This window comes from Medicago sativa, chromosome 3 (assembly GCF_051527215.1).
Source record: "Medicago sativa cultivar Bolivia chromosome 3, Bolivia_mono, whole genome shotgun sequence".
Classification (NCBI taxonomy): domain Eukaryota; kingdom Viridiplantae; phylum Streptophyta; class Magnoliopsida; order Fabales; family Fabaceae; genus Medicago; species Medicago sativa.
The window spans coordinates 5697794-5711905 of record NC_140751.1 but is presented as its reverse complement, the minus strand read 5'-3'; the positions used below and the strand labels follow the sequence as shown (position 1 = coordinate 5711905).

The window sequence follows — 14112 nt, the reverse complement described above, 5'->3', positions numbered from 1 at the left end:
TTTGGAGGTAGAATTGTGCTCCTTAATGCCATTCCTATTTTTTTCTTGTCTTATTTGAAGATGCCGGTGCAAGTTTGGAAGAGGATTGTGAGAATCCAAAGAGAATTTTTATGGGATGATGTGGGAGGAGGTAAGAAGATTTGATGGGTTAAATGGGAGTCGGTTTGTCAACAAAAGAGGAATGGGGGAGTGGGGATTAAGGATCTTCGGGTCATGAATGTTAGTCTTTTGGCTAAATGGAGATGGCAGTTGCTAGATGGGAAGACCGCTTTGTGGAAAGATGTGTTGACCGCAAAATATGGCAATTGTGTAGGGAGGTTGTTGGAGGGACGCACAAATGGTTGGCCGAGACATACATCCGCTTGGTGGAAGGAGCTTGTGAGGTTAGGTGACTTAGGGGGCACTAATTGTTTTAATTCGGAAGTGGAGAGGAAGGTAGGAAATGGGTTGTCCTCTAGCTTTTGGAACGATACTTGGAGAGGTGATATAAGCTTTCGGATAAAATATCCAAGGCTTTTTTCGATCTCGTTACAACCGGATGCTAAGGTGGGGGAAGTGGGGATGGCTTCGGAAGAGGGGACGGTGTGGAGCTTTAATTGGAGAAGACATCTCTTCATGTGGGAAGAAGAGGTTCTTCTAAGCCTCAAGGAGGATTTGGAGGGTACGAGTTTGTAGTCACAAGAAGATGCATGGAGGTGAAGATTAGAAGATTCCGGGATGTTTTCGGTTAATTCTACATATAGGAAATTGGAGGGGCCTATTTGTATTCTTTTCCTTGTTGCCGCGAGTATTATAGTGCTCCTTGCACTAGCTCGTCGAGAATAATATTAGCAATTCAAAAAAAATCTAAAATATTTTATTATGTCATTTGTATTATTGTATATGTCCATATGTATTTCTTGCTTATCACAATCTTCAGTGGGGGAACGAGGACACAACTATTTGACGGAGAAAGAGTAGTGGCAGACTATGCAAAGATTATTTCAAAGTCAACCAAGTCAATTTCTATGCTACCAATCCAGAAAAAAGACATTGGAGTGTCATTTGGTGCTAGACTTTTGAATGTAGAATAATCTCTTCTCTCATAATTTCCAAAATATATAAAGTTATCTTCCTTTGCCATTCAAAAAATAAATAAACATATCTTCCTTTCTTGTGCTTCATAGTGTTCTAGTCTCTTTGCACTACTAACACCTATTTCGTTCAATAATGTCTACACCAGCAGAGTAATCTCTTTCTAACTCTCTCATCACAACAAATAAAGTTAATGATTATTGATTGTTTATAACATTTATATGGATTTTCCGTTTAGTTGAATGCATATATGAAATATAAATGGAAAATTATGTATAGAGTTTTTATAATCAAATGTTATTTATATACTCCAAATTTCACCAAAATTATATTTTGATTATGCATCAATTTTGCTTATCATATATCTTATAATTTTATTAATTTATTATCCATGATGGCTATGAGATATTGAGACATGCTTAGTATGGCTGCAACTTACTTTTGAGATTAAACAAGAAGTTTTGTGCTTAGTTTTAAATATAATATTTTCCTTGCTATACCATATATTTTTTATTATATGAATTTCTCTAATTTTCTTAAACAAATTAATGAAATTTTCTTTAATGTTTCAGATACTTCTGGTCTTTACCTCCAGTGAGCAAGACTTTTGGAGTGGCATGTTTCATGACCACAGCTGCATATTATATGAATCTTTATGATGCAGAGAGCATAGCACTGTTTTATGGCTTAGTGTTTAAACGACTTCAGGTTTGTAATCCAAAAACTTATCCTTAAACATTGAAATTTAAAAAGTGTGTCCGAAAATTAATAAATTTAAAAAGTTAGCCATTGCATACTAATACTGAAAATTCATTTTCTGATTCATTCACCGTTTAGTTTTCTTGATCATGCAACATTTTTATTTATATCTATTGCAGGTTTGGAGGCTTATCACAAATTTCTTCTTTCTTGGACCATTTTCATTTCCATTTGCAGTTCGTCTGATAATGATGTAAATAGCTTCTATGACTTACTTATACATCTCATTCTGCAGTATTTTTGTGAAATAATGATCATAATTCATAACCATGTTACATTCTCTTTAGTCCATGTAACATTATGTGATCACAATTTCAGGGACTAAATTGTCATTTTGTAAATTTGAGGGATTAGTAGTTCAAAACTTAATTTCAAGGAAAAAAATGTTGATTTACTCATTATATTTACATTGCAATATAGTCTCAAATATTTATTTTCTTTTGTAATGGTCTGAATAATGAATTGTACAGAGCAAAATATGGTGTTTCCTTGGAAAGAGGTCCATTTGACAAGAGAACTGCAGATTTTGTTTGGATGTTGATATTTGGTGCACTCTCACTTTTGGTATGTGTGAACAAATACAGTTTATTTTTTTATTTTTTATTTTAATTTCAAGTAGTCTGATGGTTAAAAATTTGCCTCTTAGGATTAATAAGTAATTAGTGTCCGGGATTCAAACCTCGGCTCATGTATATGTTATGCAATGTCCATACCAATTGAGTTAAGCTCACAGGGACAGTTTATTTAACTTTTTTTTTTCAGTTGGAGAAATGAAAATGACTTTTCTATTGCTCCCTTTTTTTGTTCCTTTTATTTATTAGTTTCATCCTTCTCTTAGGTGATGGCTGCTGTGCCATATTTATGGTCTCCATTCATGGGAATTTCTTTAGTTTTCATGATTGTCTATGTTTGGAGCCGTGAATTTCCAAATGCAAGAATCAACATTTATGGTTTGGTATCATTGAAGGTAAGATGAATTTCCAATGACTCTTCTTTTGATAATTCTGCCTTTTTTTGTTTTGAGAATGAGCTAGTTCACCTCACATAGCCTTAATTATTTGTCTGGCTTCTATATTTTTTGCATCAAAATCACATACTCCCTCCGTTTCAAAATGAGCGTCGTTTTAGGTGTTTACACACATATTAAGAAATGCAATGATTAAAAGAAAGAGAATGATTATTTTACCAAATTATCCTTATTAACTATTGGTTAGTTTTAAAAGTAATACTTTGGAAGTAGTGTGTAGAGTATTAATTGGAGGGTACAATTGAAAAGAAAAAGTTATTATTGCATTGGAAACTGAAAGTGACATTCATTTTGAAACAATTTTTTTTTGCTAAAGCGACACTCATTTTGAAACTGAGGGAGTAATATGTTTGATGAATGAGCAGATAAAATTAGGATTGTGATCCAACAATTTGAGAATATAAATGCATAATATTAATAATGTTAATTAGAGTGTGCAATTGAGAAAATAAAAGTGTATTGGAAACTAAAAGTGACATTCTTTTTAGAATATTTTTGTGTGCAAATGTGACAATTATTATAGGACTCATGGAGTATTATTTTTTTTTAAATATTTCATTTTTTTTATCAACTCTTCAATTTTGGGGGAAATGGACATTGGTAATCAGTGTTCAATAATAAATAAAGTCTAGTCATTAATTATTTCAGTTAAGATTATTCCAACTCGGATAATCTTGACCCATTTGAATATCTCAATTAGATTTTAAAATATCTCAATTAATATTTTAATATGGAAAATGCTGGATAACGCGAGGTGGAGCCTCGTGAAATTTCCAGAATGTGTTGGCAACATTCTGACCCTTTGATTTTATTTAATTGTTTCAATAACTGCTACTTCAAAAAAATATGGGAACCACGATGCCGTTTTTTCCGGGCCAGCATGAATTGTGATTGGTCCAACAAAGCCTCGGGACAAATTCTTGATAAAAAGCTTCGGGACAAATAGCATTGTTGTTTTAATATTTATGCATTTGAATTAATGTGGTGCAGCATAATGTCACTCATATCATGAATACTTTTTGTTGGAACCATTATTATGTTTTTTTTAGCAAAGAACCATTATGCTTTTAACCAATCATAAATGAATATGATTTAGATTGAATTAATACTTTTTGTTCTGTAGGGTTTTTACCTTCCATGGGCTATGCTAGCACTGGATTTGATATTCGGAAATCCTTTAAAGCCAGACATTCTAGGGATGGTTGCAGGACACTTATATTACTTCTTAACAGTGCTTCATCCTCTTGCTGGTGGAAAGTTCAAGTTCAATACTCCTCTCTTAGTGTATCCTTTTCTATTATATATCAGCTTGCAATGGTCACTCCACAATGATTCTATCAAGTTGCTCTCAATTATTTTGACCACACTTACCATATTTCATTTCAAAATGTCACTATGAAAATTTAGAAATAAGACACAAAGATCCATGAAGAGTATCACTCAAAGTACAATTCTACGATCTTGATAATTTTTTAATCCTCTGATTTTCGGGAGAAGTGATCTGAATGTAAGTAAAGTTTAACTAATAATTGTTCTGGTCAGGGTTCAAACTCGGGTTTTCTCTAATGATTCGAACTCTAGAGTCAAAATCATAAACGAATCATATTTTTCAACACTAAGATCCATAAAAAGTGTTACTCAAGCATAGTTCTATGTTAAATTAGCTTATATTTTTACAATAGGTTAATATATTCTTATAATATCTTACATATCATTTATGATTGTTCTTATGTACGTAATATGTTGATACATTCTTAAATAATCCTTAACTTAAGTAAACTAGTCACAAAATAGTGGCATATTGGGGAGAAGGTACCCAAATAAATGCTCCAGTGCAATCTAATCCATCAGCTGGAATTATATTCAAAGGAAGAAGCAACCGTCTTGGTGGAAATCAAACAACAGCAACAAGAAACACTTCACAGGAAACAAGTGGCAATGCTTCTTCCCCTCAGCAGCAAAATCAGGGTGATGGAATTGCTTTTCGTGGAAGAGCTTATCGTTTAAATGGATGAGTGTATGTTACTATGTCGTAATAGATGTTTACGATTTGGTTATTTGAAAGTTCGATTGCAGTTTCTTTCCGTTTCAGACGGTTTAAAGTAGTTGAACTATAATACGAAGGTCTCATGGGCTAGATGTCCGGTTTAGTGTTTAAGACATTGGTATATCGTTTTATGTTAAACAGTTAGTGTTACATTATGTCTTTAAAACCAAATCAGTTAGTGTGTTACATTGGTGTATCGTTTTATGTTAAATCAGTTAGTGGGTTACATTGTTCTTAACATTTTTTGAGACCATGAATTTAATTTCCAATGTACTTTATCTCCTTTTCTCCACTATGATATGATTAACAATTATGTGATTTTGATCCCTTAAATTTAAATTGAGTGGTTTTGACTCTTCAACTTTACCCCTTTTGCATTTACATCACATTTTGACTAAAAAATATGGTGTGGCTAATTTTAGTGAAACAACATATCCATGTGTTTGCCAAAACACGTAAAAATTAACATTCTTTAAATTGGAAAGGAAAAAAAAACCTTTTTTTAAAAAAAAAAGTCAAATTAGATCACTTCAAAGTCTCGAGGCAAGACCATCAACCCAACCTAGGTATTCGTTAAAAAAGAAGAAAAAATAAAAAAGAAACAAAGAGAAAATCACTTCACTCAATTCCCCTTCTTCTTCGTCCTTCCATCCTCACATCAAACATTGCTTCTTTTTCTCTATCAGATTAACATCTTTACTCTCACACTATTGTAAGCACCATTGGAGAAACAACAAATTTGCAGCAATTAGGCTAGTTCTTGGGCACATTATCATTCAGACCACAAATCCATCCTCAACCACAAACCAAGTGTGGAATCTAATAAGTAACAAAAATTGTAATAATTAATATATGAAAATATTATCATACACAAAAACTATTAAGAAAAAACAAATAGAATAACAAATGAAAAATATCGAGTAAACCATCAAATTGGTTCATGTGTCTGTAAATCACTCTCAAATTAGTCATCGACTCTATTAATATTTCAAACTAATAACTATCTTTGTCAAATGTTTTTCGGTTAGATCTTTTTCTTATGTTTTTGTCACATGACAGATATTAACAAAGAGACTTAACTGGAAAAAAAAAAAGTTTGACAAAGATTATTTTGAAATATTAGCAGAGTCAGATACTAAGTTGAGAGTAACTTAAATAAGGACCAGTTTGATGGTTTACTGAACAGATATAAAATTGAAATAGAAATAAATTGCAATGGATGCATACATCACAGTTGTAGGAAAAAGGCATCATATCTTCAAGCTTCTTAATAGTCAAGTGACCATATCCCAGAACGGAGCTAGAAATTAAACTTAGAGGGGGCCGAGTTAAAAGTATAATTTAGTAAAGAAAAGTAAATTTTTAAATGCGCAACATATATAAAATATTTAAGATATATTCAAAATTAATGTGTATCCAAAATTATAAGAAATTTCAAGGATACAAGGGTTAGCGCAACAAGTGTTTCTTGCTTCAGAAGGAATCTATTAGAATGAATGAAGAATGAAAAGAAAGAATGAGATTTAAGAATGATGAAGATAGAGATGGAAGAAAGTTTCTTGTAATTGTGATTTCATTGGTTGATGAAAGTTTAGAGCTTACAACTTATTCATATACAAGTAACTATAGAGTTAACCAACTAACTAGAGTTCAACAAAAGCTTAACAACTTTTTAACAAACTCTTATTCTCTATTATGGATTAACTAACTAACAATATGAAAGTTAAGTACATTATGGCTTTCCAAAAAAATGTAAGACTAAGTAGAGAAAAATATGAAACAACGAAAAATGCAAATGTAGGAGGATGAATTCATGATGAAATCGTGTCCAGTGAATCATTGGTAGTGGCTGAAAGTGCGCGAACAAAATCAGCGATAGTGGTTCGATATGAAATTGCAATGAGGAATCATAAATTAGGATTGTAGTTAAAGATTAGGTTCTTTTATAAATTGTAAACAAGACCTCACTTTTTTTTGTTGTTGTTGTTAAGATTAGTGCAATTAAGCTCGTAACCATAGTTTGTTAAAGGTCCAATATAATGAGTTCAAACAAAAGGTTTGTTATCCAACATCATATAAAGTTCATAAAAAATTAAATAGATTTAGAAAATATTTGAAGAAACAACTATGTTTTGATTTTTTAGGACTCATTATCATTATATTGTGGAAAAAATTTTGACTTTTTTTTTAAATCTGTTATTTGTGCTCGTGTCGTTAAAGAGACATATATTGTTTATAGAGTATGTATTTATATATTCTCCTTGTTACATAGTTTGAAATGTCAATTTTCATATAATAAGAGCTACTATAGATAAAAAAAAAAAAAAATCGTTCAAGTTTATGTTTGATTTTTATAATTTTTTTTTTGAAAGAATGTTTGATTTGTATAATATTATGCTATGATATTTGTCATATGTTAATTTTTTTTATTCAAATCTTGCACTCATGGGTGAAATTTTTTATTAAAATCATATATTAAAATCTATGTGTTTAGATCTCAAAATTTGTAAGAAAGCATATATTTACCAATGTAAAACATATATTTCTTGAAGATTTTTTATGTTACGGATGTTTACTTAAAGAGTCTTGCTTTGTAAGAAAGCATATATTTACCAATGTAAAACATATATTTCTTGAAGATTTTTTATGTTACGGATGTTTACTTAAAGAGTCTTGCTAACAAGTGTCCTAAGGGCATTGTTTAAGGAACCCACAAAAGGAAATATTGTCTTGAAAATACAAGTCAAACAAGTATAAAAGTCTTAACTACACAATTTCTAATGCAAAAGTTACTATTTTTGAATGCTTAAACAATGCCCTAAGGGCACTTGTTAGCATTTTCCTTACTTAAATTAAGCAAGAAGAAGGAGGATAATTTTTTTTTATTCGAATCTCGCATTCATGGGTAGAACAAATGTGTTAGTTGTGCCTTCCTTCATTAAATTAATTTGAATTTTGATTAAATTAATTTTTTTTTACTTGATTTACAGTGTTTGGTAACCGATGCATTAATATCTGCATCGCACTGGCTTAAAACTAGTATAACATGTTTGGAAATATGTTGATGATAAATTAGGACAAAACAACTATGTACATGTTTTTGATGTGATCTCGAGGAGTTGGTTGTGTTTCTTCTTTGGCTTTCACTCTAATTTTGTTAGGACAAAAACACCGCAACCTTTTGATGTGATTCTTAATTTAAAAATACATTTTATATGGTTATAATAAATTTTAAAAAATTATGGATTTTAAAATTGTGAGTGGCTAAGTTGTGAATCACATGGAGGCAGAGTATAATTTGGACCACCAACTCTTTGGGTCCAACTTGGACCACCTCAATATTGACCATTGATTTATTACTAAAATATTTGAATGGACCAGATTTATGGTTGGCAACCCTTCAAGCAAGTTTACTCCAATTCCAAGCTTACAATGATCATGCTGCAGCTGATTATTTCCAACTCCAACTCCAATTCCAGCGGCTTCAATTTTTGGGCTCTCCTTGTTATCGACGCCACCCCGCCACCGTTCTCCACTGCATCCTACCTTCACCGGAATGTGTCGACCAGGCTCGTTACCGCTGCCACTGAACACTGTTCTAATTCTGTGAATATTTCCTCCGTGTTACCTTCTTAAATCTCACTGAACATTTCCCCTTTCTTAAAATTTAGGAATCGACTGTCAATTAAAACATAAATTATTTGGTGGTTGTAATCCATTGAAGATTGCTAGTACTGCATCAATTGAATTCAAGAAATAGTGTAGAATTTTATTTGCAATGTTCTTGCTCACTGTTGCAGATTTCATGCATAAATCATGTTGAAATTTAATTTTTATATGCAATCAATTCAAGAACAAATATACATTAGCAGCAATTCGCGGAGGAGCGATGGGCCTTTCCGGCGGCGGCGAGGCAGCGCGACGGAAACAAGATGGTGAGTCAACGTAAGCAGGAAACGTGAGAAGGGAAGAAGAGAAGATTGTATGTATGGTTGAGAAGAAGAGGAACAGTAAAGAGATATCTTTCATTTTTAATCTCATCCGTTAAATTCTTTTTCACCCACGTGTCAGACACCACATGCATAGAAAATGAAAAGGAAATTGATACATTGTGTCATTGCTTATGGTGTTGTTTGAGTCTTGACTGTATCCTTTACCTGCTATTGTAAGTCATTTAGGTGGTCCAAGTTGGACCCAAAGAGTTGGTGGTCCAAGTTAAATGGACCCTCACATGGAATTCTTTTTTATTAAAATAGATTTAAGTTTTGTCCTTTGTATAATGGATTCAAAAGTTCAGTTAGCTTCTTGTTTACATTGTTATGTAAATACTACTACAATAGGGAGTGATTCAGATTATGAAAATTGATTTTTGACATAGGAAAATATTGTGATGGAAAATATTGTGATGACAACATGTTAGTGACATATTCTAATTTAGTGTATAATTTTTTTTTCCTTTTGTGATAGCAACCATGGTGGTAGTGACACAAACCGAAAATCGGTTGTGTATCTTTCGTTACAAGCTAGAGTACGTGCTTTTCTTTTGTGCTTTTTCTTTCGTGCTTTTGAAATTAAAGGAAAATTTACAAAATAAATATATATATATATATTTGAAAAATAAATATATATATATATATATATATATATATATATATATATATATATATATATATAATTTTCGTTTTACTACCAGGTAGAAAAAACAAATAAATAGCATCACTTTTATTGAAAGAAAAAAAAACAAGGAAAATTAAAGATAAAACTCTTCATAGTTATATGTTCTAAAAGCGGTTACACGATAAACAATTTCTTTTACTTAATTAAATAAAACCTATAAAATTACCCTTATATTTAAACTTGGTTTGAATAATGACAAATTGGACTTTTGTCAAAAAGTATGTGTAGGTTGCTATTTATTTTTTTTTGAGAGATGTAGGTTGCTAACTTACTTCTTAATGTTTTTGTCTATTTTTATAAGCAAACATTTATATTCAGTTATTTTTAATATTATTGTGTTAGTATTTTTATTTTTGAATGTTGGATAGAAATTTAAGGTTTCGTCTAATTCCTCTAATTCTCGATGGGAAAGAGATTTTGGTAATCCAAACTTTGTTAGGAGCTAACTAAAATCTATCAATGATCGGTAAAATCATTATGGAAGAGTAAAATCCTATCTATGGTCGGTTTGCGCTTATTAAATATGTATCATTGTTGCCAATTTATTTTCTTTCGTTCTTCAAAGCTCCCACGTATATTGTTTCTCTTATTGAATCCCTTTTTAAATTGAGACAAGGTGTGTTCGATTAAGGAGTCAGGGGGTTAGGAGGTTTAGGAAGATTTTTTTGGAGAAAAGGAGAGGTTTAGGAAGTTTAATTTAACGTTGTTGGAAAAGCGGTGTTCGAGACTAATTGTGGATCAGGGAGGATTATGGTTTAAGCATGTGACATCAAAGTATAGTACAAATGGAAGTCGAGTTAAAAGAGATGGTAAAAAGGCGTCACTCTGGTGGAAGGATCTTAGCGAGGGTGTAAAAGATGGTGGAGAAGGTTGTTTTGTGGAAAGGATGGGTATTTGCTTAGTTTTTTGGATTAAGTATCTTTTGTACTTAATTGCATCTTTATTTAATATATATTTTTATGTTAATTTTGTTTTTAATTCATAAATCTATATACAGAGCTAAATTTTAATCTAAAACATTTTTTTTAAGGGTTAGATATAAAACATATTAAATTGTAGTTACAAATTGTATCAATTTTTTTAAGGGAGCAATACAAACTAAACTGTATGATATTTTGATATTTGAATCATATGACTTTTTTTACCAAAATTAATCATAATCCAACGACAAACACCCTTAATTATTACTTTATAAACAAAATTCTAGGCTAATATGTAATATTCTTTTGAATGAGTTTGGTGATCTTATATCTCAACGTAGAAGTCTCTTATTAAATAGAAACAATTTTGTAGTGTCGTATGTTCGTAGGCAAGGAAATAAGGTTGTTCATAATATTGTTAGATCATCATCTCACCCTAGTCCCCATATGTTTCATGATGTATCAACTCCTTTGTACCCGTTAATCTTGGATGACATGAATTAGCTTTGTATTTGCTAAAAAAAATGCAATGTTTTTTGGGCTGATTTTCTGGTTTTTAGTTTTATTGGTTTAATTTAATATTATTTTCGATCATTTTTATAAGAGACAAATTATTCGACAAAAGTGAATGTATTGAATTTATATTATGAATCTGGTACATCAACTTTTTTTTAAAGAGATATATTTATTTCTTATAAAAAGAACTAGAGAGTAATTAATTTGTGGAGAAAATAAGGTTTAAATTTTTTCAATGGAGGTCTCTAAAAAAACTGAGGAAGTTGTTATCTACAGAAATATTAATTTTTTTTATATAAAAATAGGGAAATATCTTTTATTTTATTCAAAAAGAAGAAAAATATGTTTTAATATCGGTGTTGTAAATAGGATAATGTTTCATGGACACTCTTTTCTCATACACACATTGTACCACTTCCATGTGAGAGTGTGTGAGACACAAAAAGTGAGTTTTTTGTGTGTATAGAGATCACATGAACACATGTCACAATTGTACGTGGGTGTACAAGTGGTACATGTCACCTAAGGAGATCTATGTATCACTGCAGCAAGTATCTTCTTCTATATGTTTGCTCCATTTCCCGAGGGTTGGTCTTTTATCCTTCTTTTTTTAGCAAGACTTACTCAACTTTTTCCACCTAATTTTTCTCAACTTCTTACTCACTCAACTTTTTTCACCTAATTTTTCTCAACTTCTTTCACCTTAAATATCTCATTACTTTCACTTAACCTTTGCATTATACACAACTCTCTTCTCTCTATATCTTATTCCGTATCCTCCCACCCTTGTACCAATTTTCCTCTTCCCATCAATTTCTTCCCATGATGGAATTTGGTTCCAACCTTGGTTGTAGCAGAATGCACTTGTGAACAAAATATTGAAAAAATAGATAAAAGAAAAGCATTTAACTACAAAATTATTGCATTAATATCAACATTAATTTCCAGTGGAATTGGTGTCTGTATTCCACAGCTAGGCTGCAAATGCGTTAACCATGAAAAATATCTCTTTCAGGGCTTAAAGTTGGTATTATTCTACCTAGCAGTGGCTTGAGGTCAATCATGATTCTAGCTTGACAAGGGGATGAATATCCGATCCGTAAAATGAGCGATGATTATTGTTGAGAATTGTTATAAAGATTGAAAGAAAATGATGAAAAATCTTACTGCTAGGTTAGTAATACCAGCCTTAAGCCCTGAAAGAATTGTTATAAAGTAATCCAGTGAGCAAGACTTTTGGAGTGGCATGTTTAATGACCACAGCTGCATATTATATGAATCTTTATGATGCAGAGAGCATAGCACTGTTTTATGGCTTAGTATTTAAACGACTTCAGGTTTGTAATCCTAAAACTTTTATGATCCTTAGCCATTCATATTTAAAAGGTGTTTGAAAGAACTAATTTAAAGCTTATTTGAGTTCTATCTCTGGAATAACCACTGTCCACTTCTATTATTGGGAAATAAATTTTGTGCTGTCAACCAGTACATCCTAATACTGTAAATTCATTTTCTGCTTGATTCACCATTTAATATTCTTTTGACCATGTTTGGTTATATTTGTTGCAGGTTTGGAGGCTTATCACAAATTTCTTCTTTCTTGGAGGCTTATCATTCAATAGTCTTATTTTAGAAATAATGATCATAACAATAACCATGTTATATCCATTTTAATTCATGATGAGAGTATATTATATTAGGACTAAAATTAGCCATTTCAATAAAAAAAATGGTGGTTTACTCATTATATTCACATTGCACTAATATATATTTATTTTACGTTTTTTCATTTGTTAGATTTTTAGTTGAAGAAATGAAAATGGCTTTTCTATTGCTCCCATTTTTTTTTGCTCCTTTTATTTATTAGTTTGATCCTTCTCTTAGGTGATGGCTGCTGTGCCATTTATTATGGTCTCCATTCATGGGAATTTCTTTAGTTTCCATGATTGTCTATGTTTGAAGCCGTGAATTTCCAGATGCACGAATCGACATTTATGACTTGTTAAAGGTATGTTGAATTTCAATTACTCTTCTTTTGTTAATGTTTGTACATTTGTTGTATCAAAAATCAATCAATAGTTTGATGGATGAGCATATTTTAATAAAGGTTTGAAACAAGATTTGTTTCTCATATGAGATCGGAAGATAAATAAATAAGAATGTGTTGGCATTCAAGTGTAAATGGTAGTCCTCCATCGATTATGAATGGGTTCGATGTTGAATATAAAAGAGAGGTGTGATATGAATCCCCACCAAGAGTAGAATAGAACAACTTAGTCACTAACTTGGCCCACAAAGTCTTTCAAAAGTAGCGAATTTCTTTCATCAACAAAACATGTCTGAATCAATCGAGTAAATGCTTCCTTGAAAAACTTTGTACTTGCTCTTGTGATCGGATTGACTAGGAAACACGGTCTAAGTATGCATCATCCCAAGTTACCTTGTTATCCATGTTCTAATTATGGGGACCCATATTTCTAATGTTTTATAAAGTTTTAGGTGGAGATGTGGTGTCTCAGTCTCTTGATGGTTGAATCCTGACGCTTCTTCGAACTCCCCAATAAGTGGTTCAACTTAGTGGAAGAGAGTGTTTTGGTATTCAAGTGTGAATGTTAGTGTCACATCCATGACTAAAATGAAATATATCCATAGAAACAAAGAATATATTTAACCTTATAAGTTATTTATCAAAAAAGTTCATAATTTTAGAAAAATGTAAAACAATTAATAAAAAATTGTGTCAAAAAAAACCCTCTTGTGAGTCGTCACAAAAACCCTAGTTTTCTTGTGAACCGTCACAAAAGCCCTAGTTTTCTTCTCCTTCATCCACCAAAGAGGGGTGATTTAGGGTCAATTTTTGACCCAAAATCACCCCTCTAACTCGTTTTATATTTCCCTTTTATTGAAATAAGTGATTTTCACATCTATTTTGTTTTTCTTTCTTGATTTCGTCGTCTTAGTGCGACGTTGTTTTGTTCGTCGTCTTTGTGCGACCTTGTTTGTCTTTCTTGTTTCGTTCAGGTATTTGTTCGATTTAGATTGTCAGATCAGCTTCGATCCAATGCAGATCAAATCAATGACTTTGGAGTCCT

At 31.5% G+C, this 14112-nt stretch overlaps 2 protein-coding genes across 2 annotated transcripts; both read left to right on the top strand.

Moving 5' to 3' along the window:
• Window positions 1-213: 213 nt before the first annotated feature.
• LOC146935180 (uncharacterized) lies at window positions 214-675 on the top strand. Its single transcript, XM_085749016.1, has one exon. It carries the CDS (start codon window positions 214-216, stop codon window positions 673-675), a length of 462 nt encoding a protein of 153 aa, XP_085605142.1.
• A 294-nt stretch (window positions 676-969) lies between these two features.
• LOC146935179 (derlin-1-like) lies at window positions 970-5185 on the top strand. The gene is made up of 7 exons (XM_085750339.1): window positions 970-1226; window positions 1647-1782; window positions 1953-2026; window positions 2304-2397; window positions 2672-2800; window positions 3984-4144; window positions 4644-5185. Exons 1-7 carry the CDS (start codon window positions 1210-1212, stop codon window positions 4873-4875), a joined length of 843 nt encoding a protein of 280 aa, XP_085606465.1. The 5' UTR covers window positions 970-1209; the 3' UTR covers window positions 4876-5185.
• Window positions 5186-14112: the final 8927 nt, after the last annotated feature.

Coding starts and splice junctions, on each gene's coding strand:
- LOC146935180 (XM_085749016.1), top strand. CDS start 214: ATGAATGTTAGTCTTTTGGCTAAATGGAGATGGCAGTTGCTAGATGGG.
- LOC146935179 (XM_085750339.1), top strand. Junction 1,783..1,952: donor TAGTGTTTAAACGACTTCAG/GTTTGTAATCCA, acceptor TATCTATTGCAG/GTTTGGAGGCTTATCACAAA. Junction 2,398..2,671: donor TTGGTGCACTCTCACTTTTG/GTATGTGTGAAC, acceptor TCCTTCTCTTAG/GTGATGGCTGCTGTGCCATA.